General features: G+C 43.6%; 1 protein-coding gene across 2 annotated transcripts in view; it reads right to left on the bottom strand.

The window, feature by feature from the left end:
• The window catches only part of SCFD2 (sec1 family domain containing 2), a gene marked incomplete at both ends in the record, with an annotated part of 435,303 nt that overhangs the window by 39,949 nt on the left and 375,732 nt on the right, over nt 1-19,622 (bottom strand). For both annotated transcript variants that reach the window (XM_080698111.1, XM_080698112.1), the window contains one exon: nt 2,853-2,998. In XM_080698111.1, coding sequence (XP_080554237.1) covers nt 2,853-2,998 — 146 coding nt within the window. The remainder of the gene's footprint in view (nt 1-2,852; nt 2,999-19,622) is intronic.

Here is a 19,622-nt window from a genome sequence, read left to right as displayed (position 1 = left end):
AGCCCAAAGGCAGAAAAGCTCCTGTGTTCCACCCGCAGTACCACACACAGACACACACACACACACACACACACACACACACACAACACACACACAAATGGAATAATGCTTTAGGTACTGATTTATCACGTTTTTCTTCACCAGATGGGTTGTGGACCTCTGTTGTGATTGTAGTTCCTCAAATTCTGTGAGACACGGTTTCTCACACAGCCCTGTACAGTGCACATGGCTTTAACTGTTCATTTTATGGCTGGGTGACATTTCAGTATGTGTTTATATCATTATCATTTTTGTGTGTGTGTGGTACTGGGGATAGAACCCGGGGGCATTGTACCTCTGAGCTACAACCCCAGTCCTATTTTTTAGTCTTTTTATTTTGAAACAGGGTTTCACTGAGTTGTGAAGGGCCTCGCTAAGTAGCTGAGGCTGTCTGCGAACTGGGATTGTTCGGTCTCAACTTCCCAAATGCTGGGATTACAAGTCCAGCTACCACGTCCAGCTTTGTTTATATCATTATTTATTTAATCCCTGTAGCATATATACATTGCTCCCTCCACCCCCACTTTCCTTTCACAGACACTTAGGGTCTTTGGAAAGTGTGTTGATGTTACTGATTCTCTATAAGGAGAAATAGATGTAACAAGGAAAACTAACTTCTTCCTTCCATTTCTTTCCCCCTCCCCTCTCTTCCCCTCCCCTCCCCTCCCCTTCCTTCCCCTCTTCTCTTCTCTTCTCTTCTCTTCTCTTCTCTTCTCTTCTCTTCTCTCTCTCTCTCTCTCTCTCTTCTTTCTTTTTTTTTTTTGTAGTACTGGTGATTGAACTCAGGGGCATACTACCTTTGAACTATACTCCCAGCCCTATTTTATTATTTTTATTTTGAAACAGGGTCTCACTAGTTTGATAAGAATCTCTATGATTGCTGAAGCTATCCTTGAATTTCTGATCCTCCTGTTTCAGCCTCCAAAGGTCATAATCATGGACCAGGGTTCTGAGGCCTAGAGGAAGGACAGTGTTGGCAGCAGAGAGATGAGATTCAGGCATCTCACTACTGTCCCAATCATGCTCAAGACTGATAGCTAATGCATGTTTATTTAAATGAACTGGGCTAAATCAGTCACCATGATAATCATCAAATGAAAAGACTTCATTAAGTTAGTGGCTTTTTTCTCTTTGCCAACCACAGCAGCCTTTTGGTTTTTTACATTCTTTGGTCTAAATTATCCTGCATTACCAATTCTATCATTTCTTTTAGAATTATTCCATACTACAGTCTTTAAGATTGCTATTAAAAATGACACCACAAGCCGGGTGTGGTGGCAAATGCTGTAATTCTAGCATTCAGGAGGCTGAGACAGGATGATCCTGATTCTCGGATGGCCTCAGTTACTTAGTGAGCCCCTTTGCAACTCAGTGAGACCCTGTTTCAAAATAAAAAATAGGGCTGAGGGTGTAGCTCAGAGGTAGAAGGCCCCTGGGTTCCATCCTCAGTACTGCAAAAAAAAAAAAAAAAATGACAACATGACATATGATTAGTGATCTGAGTGATTTTATCTGTATTTTGTGGTGTTCGTGTTCTCTAATCTTTGAAAACAGGATGAAAATATTTAAGTTTCTAAGTCAAGTACCAGTTTCTCTGGTATCTGGGTAGGTGGTTTCAGATGACCATAAAACCATCAATGAGTATTTCTCAAACTTCTGTGAGAACAGGGTACAGTGAAACAGGAGGTTTTATGTTGGCTGTAAAGACCCAGCACCTGCCCCTGGTCATTTTAGGCCTGTACCAAGTCTTGGCCTTCCTGGATCTTAGGATAATACCTCTCTGATTTGCTTATTATGGAAATAAAAGGAAAAACTAAGAGCAAAGGTGCTCTGCAAGTATCAGCTAGTATTATAATGCCAGAGGAAGATTTGGGGTTTTGGTAGACCATACTAGGAACATTAGCTCATCCACACACCCCACTTCCAACCTTTAAAGAGCCAGTATTCTAACTCCTCAGTATGTCATTGTCCCCACAAATAGCACACTCAACTCTCCTAAATGCAGTAGGTTTTACTAAAGATTTCACGGGGGGATGGAGAAGACTTCCCTAGTCATACCTAGTGAGCTCGTCCATCACAAACATCTCTTCTCCCCTGGAAGCTCATCTTTGATCTCCAGAAACCTTAGTTCTGTCTCTCGCCTTATTCAACAAGAGACCCCCATACTCCACGGGTCCAGACTTCCTTTACTCCTTAAGCTTCCCTTTGGCTCTTTCTATGCATCCGCTCCCTCTGGGTTTTACAAAGTACTTACCCTTTAATCTTGAATTCCCAAGATTATTTTGATCTTTATACTCAATGGTCAAAACATTCTTCTTAGGGTCTCTCACTCTCCTTAGAGAGCAGTGCAAGAATTTTATTAATGTATTATTAATATATTAATAATATATTATATATATTATTACTTTTATTATTCTGATTGTTCAAAATGTTTAGGAACTGCTTACACCTGAAATTTGGCGATCATCTAAGGCCAGTCCAGTTCTTCAGCTGGTGCCTATAACTGGTCTCCAAGAAGCCCAGGGACTTGACAAAGGCTATAGAATAAGTCTGTGACACACTCACAGATCTAAAGGAGTGGATGACGCCCAGTCCAGTACTCATCATGCTGCGTCAAGCCCAGGGCACAAATGAATTGAGAGGCTTTCAGATTCAGTGGAACTCTGAACTCTGAACTAAGAGGGAACTTAGAATTCAACTAGAATGAACCCCTTATCCCAGAGAAGTTAAATGGAAATTTTCCTGATATTTGTAGTCTCTGGATCCTAAATGTGCAGCCAATTAGACAGTCACTTTAAAATGCATGCACTTGCCTGGTGGGTATGATTTCCAGGGACGTGCACAGACTTAAACTGTTTCATGAGACTCCGAGCTCCAGCGATGTCCCGAAGAGAATTGAAGAGCTCGTCCACTGCAACTTTGGATTTGTGAAACGCCAGGTTCATTGAAGAGTCACAGCCTGAAAGGATCCAGGGATATTTTCTTAGGTGAGCAAATTCTTAAATTAGGATTTCTTCATGTCAGCTTGAGCTCGATGGAGCACTGTTGGGAACTTTTTATATCCTATTTTCCCCCCTGGCTGTTCACCAAGTGGGCTGTTTCAGTCATCCCTGAGCAATGGCATATTGAGTATAAGTGCCTTTGACAGAAGCAGTACTCGGAACTGCCTGGGTCGCAGCTGCTGGACTACGTGAGTTATAGAAAGAAAGCTCCCAGGGGCTACGGCCCTTAGAACACAGCTTTGGAAAATCCGAGGCGACATGAAGGAAACTATAAGAGATTGCTATGATGACGCTCCCGTGCTCGAATCCCACCAACAGTTTTTATGAAGTAGGATGAGGAGAGCAAAAAAGATGATAGGGATGCTGGGCTAGCAGAGCTGGCTGGGAAGGGCATCTGTCTGCTGCGCTCACAGGCACATGGCAGATTCCAACAGGCAGCATTCAGAGCTGGGAGACACCAAGGGGGCCTTGCACAAAGGCTGCCCTTGGCAACCACTCTGTTTTCACTTTGCATTAGATGTACTTACTCTCTATTTTGTTAGAAGCCAATGCAGAAGAGAAATGATCAAGAATTGGGTAGAAGCTTAAAAATAGAGACAGATTGAAAATGTCTATCCTTGCCTCTCTTAAATATATCAAGCATACTAAGCCGTGACTTCTCACATCACACTTGGGAAGCTAGGGCTATTGTCTTTTCTATTTTAAGGATGAGGGACCTGGGGTGCAGGTTAAGAAACACTCCTGGAAGCAGCCATTGTCCAGGCCCTTCCCATATCGGCGTGTCCCCAGCGGGTCTGGTGAGCAGTTCCTAGGTGGCCTAACTGCTTTCTACCTTGAGCACCTGTATGCTTGCCTGTCTCCCTCTGCCTCTGTCTTGGCCTCCACCTCTTCCAGTTTGGGGCTTTCTCTGGTTGCAGGGGCAGGTCTGACCTGCACAGGGGCAGGCTGGGAGTGCTGGGCATTCCATACACATGGAAACTACTCTACTCTCTTATTCCTTGGGGGGATACTTCTGAGTTGTGATTCCATAGCCTCTCCGAGGGTCCTCAGCAGGGCTGAGCTCCAGCTACCCACAACAGCAGCACATTCACCAATGGCCCCTTTACTGGATTTCCTTCCTCCCCATCTCACTTCCCTGCTTCCTCAGTGTGCATTGGGGATATCTTTTCAAATACTGCATCTGCACTCAAAGCCTTGTCTCAGGACTCCCAAGCTTCCACAGCAACTCAGCCCTGGCAGCGGGACCCAGAGCTTGTTCTCATTCTCTCTCTTTTGTTTGGTGGCAGCTTTATTGAGATATAACTCAATTCTCCATTTAAAATATATAGTCCAAGGACTTTTAGAATACCCAGAGAATTGTATAACCATACCTTTTTTAGAACATCTTTTTTCACAACAACAACAACAACAACAACAACAACAACAACAACAACACACCCATCTCTGTCACCAGTAACCCCCAATGCACCTAGTGCTACCTCTGGCAACCATCCATCTGTTTCCTGACTTCATGGATTCACTGCTTCTGGATATTTCATAGAAATAGGAAAGTGGTATTTTGTGATTAGCTTCTTGCATTTACTATGTTTTCAGGGTTCATCCAAGTTATAGCATGTGTCAGGACTTCATTTCCTTTTATTGCCTATTAATATTTCACTGAATGGAGGCACACTTTACATACCCATTCACCAGTTGATAGGCATTTGGGTTGTTTCTACCTTTCAGTTATTATGAATAATTCTGCTAGTTTTGCAAGTACATGTTTTCATGTGAACATACATTTTCATTTCTCTTGGGTAGGTAATTAAAAGTAAAATTGCTGGGTCCTATGACAACTGCAGACTGTTTTTCAAAGTAGCTAGACAATCTTACATTCCACCAGCAGCCGAAGAGGCTTTCAATTTTTCCACATCCTCACCAACACTTATTATTATCTATTTTCTTGATTATAGCTGTTATAGTGGGTTTGAAGTAAGGAGGCACTTGTTGATTTTGATTATCAGATAAACTTTTTAGAGAGGAAAGGGAGAATCAAAAAGCTTAAACTGAAAGAGATACATAGAAGCATTCAAAAGAACCCAAATGCATTAGACACAGAGGGGTAGTATTTGAGTAGCTGAATTTATACTCATCATCATTGTGTGACATTATATGTAATACTCTTAAAGGGTGGGCAAAATTCTCTGGCTAATCTTTGTTCCTTAGTTTCCAGAAATGTCTGGTTCACTGATATTAAAAAAAAAAACAAAACATAGTTATAGCAAAATACCCAAGACTGGATGGTTTATAAAGGAAAAATAGCTTACATAGCTCATAGTTTTAGAGGCTGATAATTCAAGACTGGGTGAACCCCCTGTTCAGCCTCTGGTAAGGGGCCCCCGGCTATGTCCCCATGTGGCACATGGCGTTATGGCAGAGGCATGCTTGAGAGAAGCGATCGCATGGTGAGACAGGAAGCCAGAGGGTTGTGAGTGGGCAGTATTTTTCATTCTATAACAATTTGCTCTTTTAAGAAATCTCTTTCTCTACAAATCCAGCATGAGTCCCTTCCTAGGGCAGTACCTACAATGACTAATCACCATCCACTAGGCCTCACCTCTTATTTAAGGTTCTATCACCTCCTACATCGGCACCCTGGAGACCTTGGAGCACACGAACCTCTGAGGACAACCCACATTCAAACCATAGCAGAAGTCAAGCCCAGAGAGAGGAAGCCTCCCTGTGTTCAACAGAACTATGGGGGCCAGGAGGGAGCTGTTGGAGGGAACTCCAGTGTTCCTGGGAACGCCCTGGAACTTGATGCCATGCTTGGTGGGAAGGAGAAAGTGTGTATACTTCCTCCTGATTCCTAAAGAGGTTCATAGCCAGGAAGTGCAGATGCAGAGGTGTAGACCACCCCACACTGGTCCTCACCCTGCTGCTCTAGCTAAGACATGGTAACTTGAGCTTCAGGCAGTAATGGACAGGAAGAGACCTGGAAGGGCATTGTGCCTCATTATTCATGAGGCTGCTCTCCTCAAACTCATAGATCAAGCCAAGTAAGATGCCAGAAATTATGGCAAATGTATCTAGAAGTTTAAAATTATGTATAGGTTTTCAAATTTAAAATGACACAGAAACAAGAAAATACTACTATTCTAATTCTATGCACACTGTTTAATTTGTCTAAAAGACAATCCAGCTAATTGACTGACTTTTTTTTATTAAAAGTAATTCATTTTATATAGCGCCGATAAATGTATCTAAGTTTTCATATAGTCCATTTTAATTTTTTGGAAAGTGAGGAGTTTGGTATTTATCTATTAATCTGTGTAATAGAATGCACTAGGCTAAATATTATGTACTGAAAATATTATGTAACTCATGGATTATTCACTGAAGTTAAACAAAAGCACAATGAAGACAAACTGTGGAACAGGTTGTTTGACAGGTGTGTTTATAGGTTACTGGTAAATAGAACTTAAATGAACCCAATGGAAAAATAAAACTGTCAAAACGAAAAGCCCCAAATTCACAAATAAAGTAAAACTGTCCTGAAATTATATTTTTTGTTCAAGCTAACCATACTAAGGCAACTTTGTCCAAGTCATTAACCCTTTCCCACTTGCCTGTTATCCTCAAAGCAAGTGTTCAAGGATGTACATGTTTTGGGTACACCAGGAGAAGGAGATTCTTTTTTTATTGGTCTTTAAGCATTTTTCATAATTTCACTAATCTTTACTTTAAGAGGTATTTACAGCCCAAACCCTGTAATGAAATTTATACACATAAACTTTTTAAAAACATGGGTCAGAAAGATAAGCAACTTGCATAATTTTATGCATTGTCACTGACTAGCAGAGGAGGGTTAAAAATGTCCCTCTGATTTCAGACCTGAGCTTTCCCACATACTCCCTCCCACCATTCAAAGTCTCATGTATAGACAAGTGTCACCCCACTGCTTGGGAGGCTGAGACGGGAGGACCAAAGGTTTGAGGCCAATGCATAGTAACTTAGCAAAACCTTTTTTTCCCAAAATAAACAATAAAAAGGGCTAGGGGGTTTGTAGCTCAGTGGTGGAGCACCCTGGGGTTTAATTCCTCGTAAAACACACACACACACACACACACACACACACACACACACATACACACACATACACACACACACAGTGCACATGTGACGTGCAAAAAGAAAAAAGAAGCAAAATCTTATCCTTTAATATTGTTCATTCTAAGTTTGTTACAATTAAGAAATGAGAGTAGATGTGGACATAAAAGCTATTAAATGGGGTGGGTTATTAATTTCTGTGAAAACTGTAAGACTTCTAACCACTGAATGCTCAGTCTGTGCCAGGAGCAAGTATAAGAAATTTCTACATATTAGCATATTTGATCTCCACAGAAATCCAACATGGTAGGTCTACTCTACTACCATTCCCATTTTTGTGGATGGAGGAACTGTGCCACAGAGCAACAGGAAAAGATGACTTCACTAGTCAAGGGCGAAGCTGAGATTTGAACCCTTGCTCTCACTCCAAGGGTGGTACTGCTAAATTCTACATTCTGCTCTCTTTCAGATGTGCTAAGCTCACATGTATCAAAAACATCCATAATAGATTCAATTCATCTTGAAACTGAAGAAACACTTTTAAGCATTTCCAGAGAGTGGGAAATGTCTTTCTTCCTAGGAAGACCTGTCCTGAGGTAGTAGATGCTGACAAGTGGCTTACCGCTAGACCCTGGCCCTCTCCTTTGGCCGCACAAGGTGTGAGGTTTCCCAGGCTTGGCTGTACAGGCTCCTTTGAATTTTTGCTCTGTAAAGTGCCGTATTTAGTTACTTCTAATAAGCCCCTTATGGCCCACTCTATTAAGCCAGCTCATGAGATAACGGCATTTTGTAAAGGAACTCTAAGTGTACAATTCCAGTCAATTCTCATTCAAGTCACTTAGGTAAGTAGGTAATAAATCAGAAGCTGGTCCTGGCCTTCAGCTGAGCATGGTCTGTGTACCTCAGTTGCTACCTCCTGATAAGGGAGGCCCCCAATCCTCTAGGGTACCCCAGTATTCTTCCAAAACTGGAGGATGACTCATGCCCCTGCAATTTCTTTCTCTGGAAGGCATGGGGATCTCTTGGGAAGGGGTCCAGTTACCCCTTGGAGGGACAGAATAGAGCTCCTGTATCACACCCACCCTGCCTCTGTCCCCTCTCATCCTTCTCTCCTTACCCAGGTCCCTCTACAGAGGGACAGCAGCTGTTTCCATGGCTGTACACCACAGGGACACATTCCCAGCACAACAATATTAGAATGGATAGAAGGCCAGCAGCTTGGTGACCCTCCGAGGATGGCTGTAATAAGCTGCACCCCTTCCTCCCATAGGCTGGGTTCTCTTCTGCTTGGAGCCTGCTTGGAACAGGCTTGGAGCTTTCTGGCTTTTGGGACACCTTGTCACAAAATCTGGTTTTCACACGTTTGGTTTTATTCACTAGATATTTAAGAAAATAAACGTTTGTACAGGAGGCTGACTCAGCCTGGACTGGAGAGGAAGTAGACCTTACATGCATGCACACACATGTGCCCACACATGTGCTCATGCAGATCAGACACAAAGCACCTCACTCACTGGATGTGAGGAAGAGCAGGGGTGTGGCTGGAATGGGATTTGAATGGTTTCCCTGATCACTGCTGTTATCCTCCTCACAGTTCTAAAAGTCCCTCAGGTCCCTGATATCTGTCTGGGAAAAATCAGGGTCAAAAAAATATATGTTAAGCTTGGTTAAGGGGCCTTTTTGTCATCTGGTCCAGTCCTGGTCTATGCGTCCTATTGGTCTCAAGTTGAGAAGAGCCGGCCCACTTTCTTGCCCAAGCCCTGCCTGCCTGCCTCTCAGCAGGCCCACGGCTGCAGGGCCCCACCCCAGGGGCGGTCAGAGCAAAGGTCTGCTGGGGAGGTTTGAGGAGCCAGAGAAGGCAGAACATCGAGAGGTCATGACCTCTCTCATCCATCCAGCAGTTTGACAACTTTTTTCTCTTCTGAAATAATTGTTTTAAAAATGGAGTCTTTTCTCGGGCCTCTCAATAAATGTTTGGCAAATGCAAACAAAACTAAACAAAATAAAAACCAAATAAACTTTAGCAAATGGCGTTGCATCTGGAATCTTCTAATGATGCGAGTGCGTGCAAGGACTCTCGAGTAGAGCAGACCTGGTAAGTGCGTGAGGCGAAGGACAGCAGAAGCCCTCTTTCCAGGTGTGCTTGGGATGGGCAGGAACGGGGAAAGCCACTTCAAGAGGGGATCACGAAAACCAGTCTCTCTCTCACACACATGCATCCATATCCACCCCCCATCTACATATACATATCTATACGTACATATAAATCCATACATGTACAATTGTGTTTTAAGTGAGAAAATAAATAAGCTTTGATTTAGTAATTCTTTGGTAAAAAGCCAAGGTGTTTTCTTTGAGTTTATATGCTGATTAGAGTTCTTTTTAAACAAAGTATTAAGCACCTACCATGTAGGATTTCTCATATTCCATGTAAGTCCATTTAAAGAGGATACCTGTAGCACAACTTGAGAGCAGACTTCTTCTAGACTTTAGTCTTTTTTTTTCCCTCTTCAATCTTTATAGTTGCCTTGTTACACCGAATATGAAAGGTGATTTGTTTGTTTGTTTTTGTGATACTAGGGAATGAACCCAGAACTTTGTACATGCTAGGCAAGTTCTCTACCACTGAGCTACAGCCCCAGCCTATGTATTTTTAAAAAGTGACTCATCTTTACTGGGTCTTTCAAAAACATTCAATTAGCTTTGTCACTGAAAGCAGTTTTCTTTTTGAATTTATATTTCATTAGTATGTGAAAACATTTAATTAAATTTTGCAATTTAGTAACAAGTATAACTGGCATAAAACAGGTTTGGGCACAAACACAGCGGGCTCTTGGGAAGCGCTCAAGTGATCTAGGAAGACAGATACACGCGGCACATGGAGGTGGCTGTGGAGGCACATGGGTCAGAGCTGGGCATTAGTCATATGTTTTTAGAGGAATTATGGACTAGTAGTTATTCTGATGACTAGATCAAGTGAAGGCTGGCTAAGAATACATGATATATATATATATATATATATATATATATATATATATATATATATAATTCTCTATATCTATTATTATAAATAAAAATATACATTTCTGAGGTTCCATATTTATATTACCTAGGCAGTTGTAGCTACATCATCAATCTCATGTTTAATGACCTGGTATAACTTTAAAGTTTCTTTTTTACTATAAACAACTGTAATCTGGGTTGTGAGACTGTGAGAGCTCAGGTCTTCCAGGGCCAGTTTCCTCCTTCATTGCAGGCCTGGAGCTTTGCCTCACAGCAGGGCCCTCTGCAGGCCCGCAGGTCATGATATGAATCTGCTTGGAGGGGTGAATGAGGTGGTCTAACAGAACCCCAGCCAGAAATATCACAGTGAGGCCATGAAGGGGCCAAGACAGCTAGGTAGGCACCACAAAAGCTGGCCACTCCACGAAGGCCCTCCCCCCATCTTCCCTCTGCCTGTACTGACCTCTCATCCCCTTGGCTTGCTCAACCCTAAAGCCTGAATCCTGAAGCCTATAGCTGCGGCTCAAGTGACAGTGGAGGAAAGGAGACAGAATGGCTGGGGACGGACTCCACTGAGAGCAGGGACCCTGGATCCCCTGGCCTCCCTCTTGGCACACACAGCCTGGCTCATAGATGACACCCACTAAACATTTCCTGAGTAAATAAATGGGAGAAATCAAAAGGTTATGGGGAAGAGTTGTTGTACAGCACAGCCCTGAATTTCCTGAGCAGATGATAAACCACCTCTGCATGAAATTTCAAACAAAGACCTCGCAGCTGGGTTTGAGCAATTGCAGCCTACATAGGAAGCAGATCAACTCTGAAAAAGGCTCCCGGGGAAGAGCAGCTTCAGTTGGCGGCTGAATTCTCTGTGTCTAACACACAAAACCAAACTATGTTCAGTTTAGGTGTATATACATATGGGACAAAACTGCTTTAAAGAGAAAATAGAAAGATAAACCCAAGCTACAGAGCAGTGGGTACCTCTGGACAAGGTGAGGATGGGGAGGTGTGTGAGCCAAGGGATGGGATTGGGTGACGGGTCCGTAGGTGTTTATTATCCAATTATGCTTTCTAACATACATTGTGCAATCTTTTGTATGTACCAACTTTCATCTTGAAAAAATATAGCAGAACCAGTTCCACTGCTTTCTAAGCCTCCAGCAAATTCAGCTTTTAAAAATAGCTGAATAGAGAAGCAAATGACAGCTGAAGTCTGTTATTATCAGGAGGTTTGGGCTGTGTGGTGGACATGGGAAGACTTGTGCCTTCAGCAGACAATGTAGATGTTGCATATGGCTGCCCAGGATTCTAGCCCAAGCTCTTAGGCTTTTTTGGGAGGGCTCATGTAGCGGAAAACTTGAAGGAAGGAGAACTATCAGGAATATGCATTGGAATTGTACATTATTAAAGGGAACTTTGCTTGGGAGGGCACAGGGTCAAGTTGCCAGAGAGGCCCAGAAAGTAGAAATAATGTTGGGGATGCAGGCCACGGGAGGAGCAGCTCTTCATACAGTGAAACAGACGATCCCTGACCATCACCACACAATGAAGTGACTCCAGCTATTTCTAAAAATTTCCTCTAGTATTCCTCTAACACAGCTTTTCAAAGTGGCTCTTCTGATCACGGTACCTGTTCAAAAGATTTTCTTTAGATTTTATGTAGCTGAAGAAGAGAAGCATTGAGAATTCTGTAAGAGATGTGATACTACATCATATTATTAATACAATTTCCTGTGTTGGTTGTTCTGTTATCTTTTAAGTCCATCTAAATACACTGTAGACACAGAGATACTGATGTTCACCATTAAAAGTAACTGAAGTATAAGCCGGGCGTGGTGGGGCACACTTGTAATCCCCGTGCTTGGGAGGCGGAGACAGGAGGATCCCGCAGGTTCGAAGCCAGCCACGCTGGCTTAAGAGACGCTATTTCCAAATAAAAATAATATAAAAATAAGTCTGGGAGTGTAGCCCGGAGGTAGAAGGTTTTCCAGGAACCCCAGTACCACCAAAAAAAGAGAAAAAGTAACTGAAGTATAATATGTACAGTGTGTGTGTGTGTGTGTGTGTGTGTGTGTGTGGTGTGTGACTGAGGGCTGAATCCAGGGGTGCTCAACCACTGAGTTACATCCCTAGCCCTTTTTATTTTGAGACAAGGTCTAACTAAGTTTCCAAAGGGGTCCTGAAACATATGATCCTCCTGCCTCAGCCTCCTGAGTTGCTACGATTACAGGCAAGTGCCGCCATGCCTAGCTTGAGGCTATTTTTTTTTTTTAAAGGTAGACATCAAATTTTCAATCAGTTATATAATTATCTACTATCTGGCTGACACCATGGGAAAATCAGATCTCTTTCACATCATTTTGGCTGTGGGCCCCTTTACCAGCCACGAAACCTGCCTTGGTGGGGAAATGCCCACACAGCCTCTTATAGCAGAGTTCCTGTTCATAGACCTTGCCATCTCTGAGGAAGCTGGCACACAGGCTCCAACCAGGAATCACAGCCGAGGTCTCAGACTGGTACATCTCACAGTCAGAACTTCCTGAAAAGTTGCTTGCTTTCGCTCTGTTAAATTAATTCTATTGAATTACAAGCCTGCCATCTACCCTATAACAACTCTCCTTTCAAAGTGTGCTGACATTGCTGCTGGTTCTGAATAGCTCAAAACAGTTGCTGACTCTCAGAGCTGACTGGAGAGCTTACCTGCATCTGGTTGTTCTCAAAGGCTTCCAGGTAGCAGAGCACTGGGAGCTGGGCTGCACCTTAGAGATGATCGCTGTGACAAATTATTACTGTTGATTTCACTTTCTGTACTAGGAGGAAACAAGGTCTGCAAAGGAGTGATCATAACATTCCCAGGGGTTAAGCGTGGCTGGTGTGTGTGTGTGTGTGTGTGTGTGTGTGTGTGTGTATGTGTGTGTTACAGGGAATGGAACCCAGGGGAATTCTACCTCTGGGTTACACCCCCAGCCCTTTTAATTTTGTTTGTTTGTTTGTTTGTTTGTTTGTAAATAGGGTCTCTCTAACTTGCTGCACCTGGCCTAGAAATTGTGATCCTACTGTCTTAGCCTCCTAAATACTAGGATTACAGGCATGCTGACATGCCACCATGCGTGGCTGGTAGTTTTTATGTTAAAATTTTACTTTTTAGGGAGTGAGGTGCTATGAAAGATGAAACAGCAACAAAGATAACACAGGATGGATGAAAACTCAGGGTGGGGAATGTGATGATTACTTTATTATTCTCTGACCTGGGAAGAGCCTGCCATCATTGGATTGAGCAGAAAATAATATCTACCAGTTCAAAGCTTCAGAACCAGTAGGCCAGTACCCATTACAGAGATGGGGAAATGGAAGCCTGGACACTCCTCCCTGGATAGGCCTCACCAGACCTACTGGAGGCTGACCACTTGCCCTCTAGGAAGCATGCCTCATGCGCCACTGCCTGATGCCAGCTCTGTGCCCTGCACTCTGTCCCTCCCTGATCTCCATCAGTTCCAGGGTCTAGGGAGGTGTTGGGGTTTGACCAGATGCAGCTGTTGCAGAGGCCCCCCAGAAAGACCACCCAGAAGCCTTCCTGGAGGTGCAGGCCAAGAAGAAAGCTGGGAAGGCCACGCCATGGTACACTATTCTGCTCATGCTGAGTCTTAGCCTGTTGCCAGTCTAATTGCTAGTTTTAAAAAATGCTACTCAAAGCCTGTTACACGTAAGGATTTTTGGAAAAGAGACAAGGTTGTACTTTAGAAGCGCTGATGAAATTGGGTTTGAGAACATGGGGACGATGTGGTATCCTTTCTGGCCCTGGTGTACCCCTGGGAGATGCCTTCTTACCCAGGTCCCAAGGAACGCTTTGCTCAGAGGTATGCTTGTGTGCTAATTACACAAACTTATGCTACAGCCAATTGTCCATTTGTAGAGAGGGATGACATCAGACAGATCACGACATATTTATTTATTTATTTATTTATTTTTGGTGGTCCTGGGGGTCCTGGAAACCCTTCTATCTCCGGGCTACACTCCCAGACCTATTTTTATATTTTTATTTGGAAACAGGGTCTCTTAAGCCAGCGCGGCTGGCTTCGAACCTGCGTGATCCTCCTGTCTCCACCTCCCAAGCACGGTGATTACAAGCGTGTGCCACCATGCCCGGCAAATCATGACATATTTAAAAGCCTTTCACTTACTGTCTGGCCCTCTCCAGCTTCTGGTTCTCACTGTCCTTTAGAAGATTTTTAAAAACCTTTTCTTTTCCATTATGCTTCTTGAGCTCCAGCTTGACTCGGCTTGTTATCATGAGATTTTTTTAGGCACAGAGGGATAACAGTGTCTCTCCACCCCCCCATGTTTTTTGAGGAAAGAGAGGTAGTTAATAATACAGGATCATTTTCGGATCTATTTGAGAAAAGGGGAAGAATGAAAGAGCAGCTTATTGGCCAAATTTTTTTCATCCCTTTTGTTTTTTTTTTAAAGAATAGAAGAGCAAATGGAGTTAATTTTTCTTCCAGTAGCAGACAGATCAAATGAGCCTCCTCCATCCCCTCCCCCATGCGCACACAAATCACTCTCTGCCTCCTTTCTAAGGTTCCCCTGCACCTGTTGTTGGAAATCTCCATTGAATGGAGCTAGCATCGCTATGCCTGAAACTTAAGCTCCCACTAAATGAGGCCCCTTATCTATCACTCTTCTGTATTTTCTTTTGGAGGCAGCATGGATTACTGTGTGGGTGAGCCATGCCTAATTCAGAGATGGGACAAAGTCCAGAAAGGGTTGCCAGTGGGTCTGTGGCCAGAGAAAGATGGGTAAAAATAAGGCCCTTCTCCTCAGCCCTTTCTGAAGCAAAGGAGAGCTTTGGGGTGGACTCCAGAAACAAATGTGGAGAAACCACGAAAGCCCACAGGCAGATGCCAGCCTCTTACATCTCTAGGCTCCAAGCACGTTTAGGTTATATTGCAATAGGAGTTAGGATCTGGAAGGAACAGGACAGAAAGCAGGCACTCGCCCCCCTGAGAGTGAGCCGCTCCCTGCTGGGGCCTGCAGGCCTCCTAGGCGATTCTTACCCAGCCTCACCCCATCCAGGCTCCCACAGCCTCCCCTCTCATCGCTTTCCTTCAATCTCTGGTGGAAATAATGAAGATGAATCACATTGTCTACAGGTGATTTGAATTCCGTCTACCAAAATAACTTATCACAGAGGTGCAGGCAATCTATCTAGTCTTCCATATGTTTCTGGGCAGAGGCATTTTTTAGCCCACAGCTGTTTTCAAATTACTTTATGTTTATTCTCATGTTAGAGAAGGTGACTTTGAGTGATTAGGGCTGGAAAAAGCTCCTCCCTACCGCAAGATAGGGACCGGAGGGGTTAGAGCGCCTGAGAGCCAGAGCCATCTCTGTGATTTCAGGGTGGAAGGCATATAACAGCGTCTCCTTCCGTCCTGAAACGGCGAGTGGGGTGAGTTGAGAAATCATGACTCTGAAATGGTGAGAACTTCTAGGTCTCTACCAGGGAGAGAAAACGGGACCAACCCAGGTGGGCCAGGTTAGTAACACCTTGAATTCTCTTCCCACACCAGCATACAAACTGCCTTGGCTTCTGTGTCAAGCGCTTGCCTCCCTCCCAGGGAGAAAAACTGTGCCCATACTTTGGGCCTAGACTTAATGAACCTCTATGTCCCCTGCCCCCACCCTCAGGTTGTCACAACAGTTTCATTGTGAACTCATAAAACGAGCCGGGTCTCAGGCCTGTAACAGGGTTGGCGCCTTGTGCAGGGCCAGGCACCCAGGAGGTGGTCAATAAATATAGCATGTGGCTAGATTCAAAAGGTGTAATTATTCTGGAAACAAAACAAAAAAGCCCGCCATGAAATTTGTTGACTGTGGCTTTGGGGCTCTGTGTTTCCAGAGATCGGCTGCGGCTGTCTAGTTCTTTGGTTGGGAAAAATGTGGGGCTGATGAAGGTAGGAAGGTCTGTGAGCGCCGTCAACTAGAGATGCACCTCCAAGGACTTGTGTGAAGCCCGGCAGTACCTACATAGCGCTTCCTGTGTGCTCAGCCTGCTCCCTGGGGTCTCATGGGACTTCACAGAATCATGGGACGACTGCAGAAATATTTAAGGAAAGATGTTCAGGGTATAGTGTCTATAATAGTAAAAAAAAAATTTAAGTATCCATCAATGGGATAGTAAAAATGAATGCTTAATCTATTGCTGATTAATTTTTCTTTTTTTTTTTTTGCGATACTGGAGATGGAACCCAGGGGCATTCTACCTCTGAGCTATACCCCCAGCCTTATTTTTGTACTTTATTTTTGAAGCAGTGTCTCACTGAGTTGCAAAGAGCCTCATTAAGTAGCTGAGGCTGTCCTCAAATCTCGATCCTGTCTCAGCTTCCCAAATGATGGGATTACAATAGTAATCCCCGACTTTATTGCTGATTAATAAAATAAGATACTAGATTAGCTGACAAGAGTAGGTTACTGAGTAGATATGCTATGTAATATATATACTAGCATGAATATATATACATATTAATATATCAGTACACACAAGTTCAGAATAATATATTACAACCTGTTAGTAGTCATTATTCCTCCAGAATATCATTATCCAATAGAACTTTCTGAAATGATGGAAATAGTCTAGATCTGTGTTGCCTGAGACAGGAGCTACTGCGTACATGTGGCTATTGAGCGATGGAAATGCAGTTGAATTATATTTTAATTAATTTAAATAGCCACATGTGATTAGTGGCTACTGCAGAGTACAGGACAGAAGTAAAATAGAAGCTCAGAGGGACAAAGAGCTTTGTTTAAATTATTAATGTATTTCAGCTTCCTAAAATAGGATTTGTGCTTGGCATATGCTAGATGCTCAATAAATAGTTGTCAAATGAAACAGTTACTTCTTAAGGGTTGTTATATCTGAATTATGGGAGACTTCTGCTTTCTACTTTATTCTGTTCTAATTTAATTTTTAGTAAGCATTTAAAAATAAATCAATAAATTCAAATTACAAAAAGCAATACACACTAACCTCATTATTTTTTTTTTTTTCATGGCTGCTCAAAGTATGCTTACTAGGGCCAGTGGGGAGGAAGGCTAGCTGCTGGGGAGTGGTGCAGTTTGGGTAGTAACCGGACTTCTCTTCATATACCAGCAAACAAGTGCCTTTGCTTTTATGCCAAATGCTTGCCTCTCTCCCAGGGCAGAAGCCTCAGTCTCTGTGTCATTTTCCACTTTTCAATGTGGTCTCTGGGGTTTCCATAACTCTGAGCAAGGTCTGTCTTTGCTACTAACATGTGGGGTCAGGACATTCCTCTGTTATTTACATGGCCAGCCACGGCTCTGATTTATAACCTTTCAAAGTCAACCAGTGTCCTGTAGGACCCTCATATACCTCTTATTTCGCCCTGTACACCTGTCTTGTTTCAGTCCCAGCGGCCTCTCAGCTGCCCCCATGCCGAGGAAAACCCCACTGCCTAACCCCAGCATCAAGCTGGCCCCTCCTCGCCCACTCTCCCCCTGCTCCTCTCCTTGCCAGCCTGACACTGAAAGGTGGCAGACACCGGCTCCTGTGCCTCCTCAGTCCACAGATGCTGCTCTGCCTGACCTGCGGTTCCCAACCTTCAGTCACTCTTGGATCACCTTCCCTTCTCCAGCTTCTGGGTACTATCTGTTCCCCAAACATCCACTCTTAATCAGTCCACTTATTAGCTGCAAGCTCATCTTCCTTCCTTTCAATACATACTTATCGAGTGCTGACCACGTGGTAGGCACTGAAGGTCTGTGTGTGCACTCGCAGAGCCTATACTGAGGGGGAGACAGAATATGTACATAAATAGCCAAACAAATTATAATAGGCTGATTTATGTTAGATATTAATTATATCATATATTAATTATATTATATAATTATAATATGCCAAATTATAATTTACAATTATAAAATTGGAAATAAGTGCCCAGAAAAATAAATGGAAGTAGGAGATATTTTAGAAACGACAAAAAATGGCCTCTTGGAGGAGGTAACTTCTTAGCAGAGATCTTTTTGAAGTGAGCAGGCAGAGGCAGCACTCAAAAAGGCCCTGGGATTAGAACAGATCAGAATAGGAATAGATTAGAATAGAATAGGAGTCTGGGAGAGCTGTGACTGGCCAGGGGAGGCCCCAGAGGAGCAGGGACAGGCACACGGGTCTTGCACAGAGTCCACAGGGGGAGGGTAGGAGGAGAACACATGCTTGAGGATGAAGACTGGGGCACCGCAGCTGGTGAGTGGGGCAGCGGAAAGTGTGGGCTTGGGCCCATCGGGAACAGGCAGAACAGGCTGCTAGAGATGGCGCAAGGCTCCAAATTTCACACACCCAAGTCTTTTCAACATCTCCCCCACCCCTTCCTGACAGTGAGAACACAGTGAAACTCAGGCCAAAAGCCACATTAAATAACATGATGATCACCCAAATTTCCCGAGGAGGAAGCTGGAATGATGGCCCCCTCTGCCAAGGGAGGCCCAGTATTGCAATGCCAGAGTCGTGTGTGTGAAGAGGGGGCACCAGTGGGGCCCATGACTAGCATGGCTGCCAGGCTCTGAAAGCGAGTGAGCTGGCACAGGGGAAAGGAGAGCCCTGGGCTGCCAGCGAGGTCAGTGCAGGCACATTCTGGATCCTGACAGTTCAAGGTGAGTCAAGTAGCTTTAAGAGAAGGGAGGACTCTTATTACTCCAAGAAAGGAACCAAGGATTGAGCTGCCTTTTAAATCTCAGAGGTTGGAATTTGTGTATGCATTCTCTCAACAACATCACTGAGCACTTGACATGCGGCACTGTTCTGAGTACTAAAGACAACAGCAAACAAAACACGAACATTTCTGCTGGCATTAAACTTATTTTGCCTTTGTCCACTGGGCCTAAAAATGACAATAATAGATAACTTGATTGATTGATTGATTGATTGATTGATTGGTACTGGGGATTGAACCCAGAGGCATTCTACCTCTGAACCTTACCTCCAGCCCTTTTTATTTTGAAACAGGGTGTCACTAAGTTGCTGAGGCTAGCCTCAAACCTAGGGTCCTTCTATCTCAGCCTCCCAAGTACTGAGATTATTTGAGTACTTACTGTGTGCCAAGTACTATTCTAAAAGCTTTATCTATATTGACTCATTTGATCCTCAGAACTGTCCTAACAAGCAGGACGGTCCATTAAATAGATGAGAAAAACAAGGCAGAGAGACCGAGTAACTGGCTCAAGGCCACGCAGCCAATTAGTGGCAGACCATTACTTGACCCTAGGCAGGCTAGACCCTGAGTCCAGACTCTTAAATGTTATGTTTTCGCCATGGCAGGAAATCAATGAGCATGAAAAGGATTATGATAACAAGCACAGCATAAACACAGCAAAGAAATGCAAATTTAAATGAGCTGTTGGGGGAAAGATTAGTCTAAGTTAGGACAGGCCTAAATTATGGGTTACTTAGAAAGCTATGTACCTTATGAGCTGCTA

This window comes from Muscardinus avellanarius, assembly GCF_963383645.1.
Source record: "Muscardinus avellanarius genome assembly, chromosome: 6".
NCBI classification, from domain to species: Eukaryota; Metazoa; Chordata; class Mammalia; order Rodentia; family Gliridae; genus Muscardinus; species Muscardinus avellanarius.
Note: the sequence above shows the minus strand (reverse complement) of the source record. Positions and strands in the feature narration are given on the sequence as shown.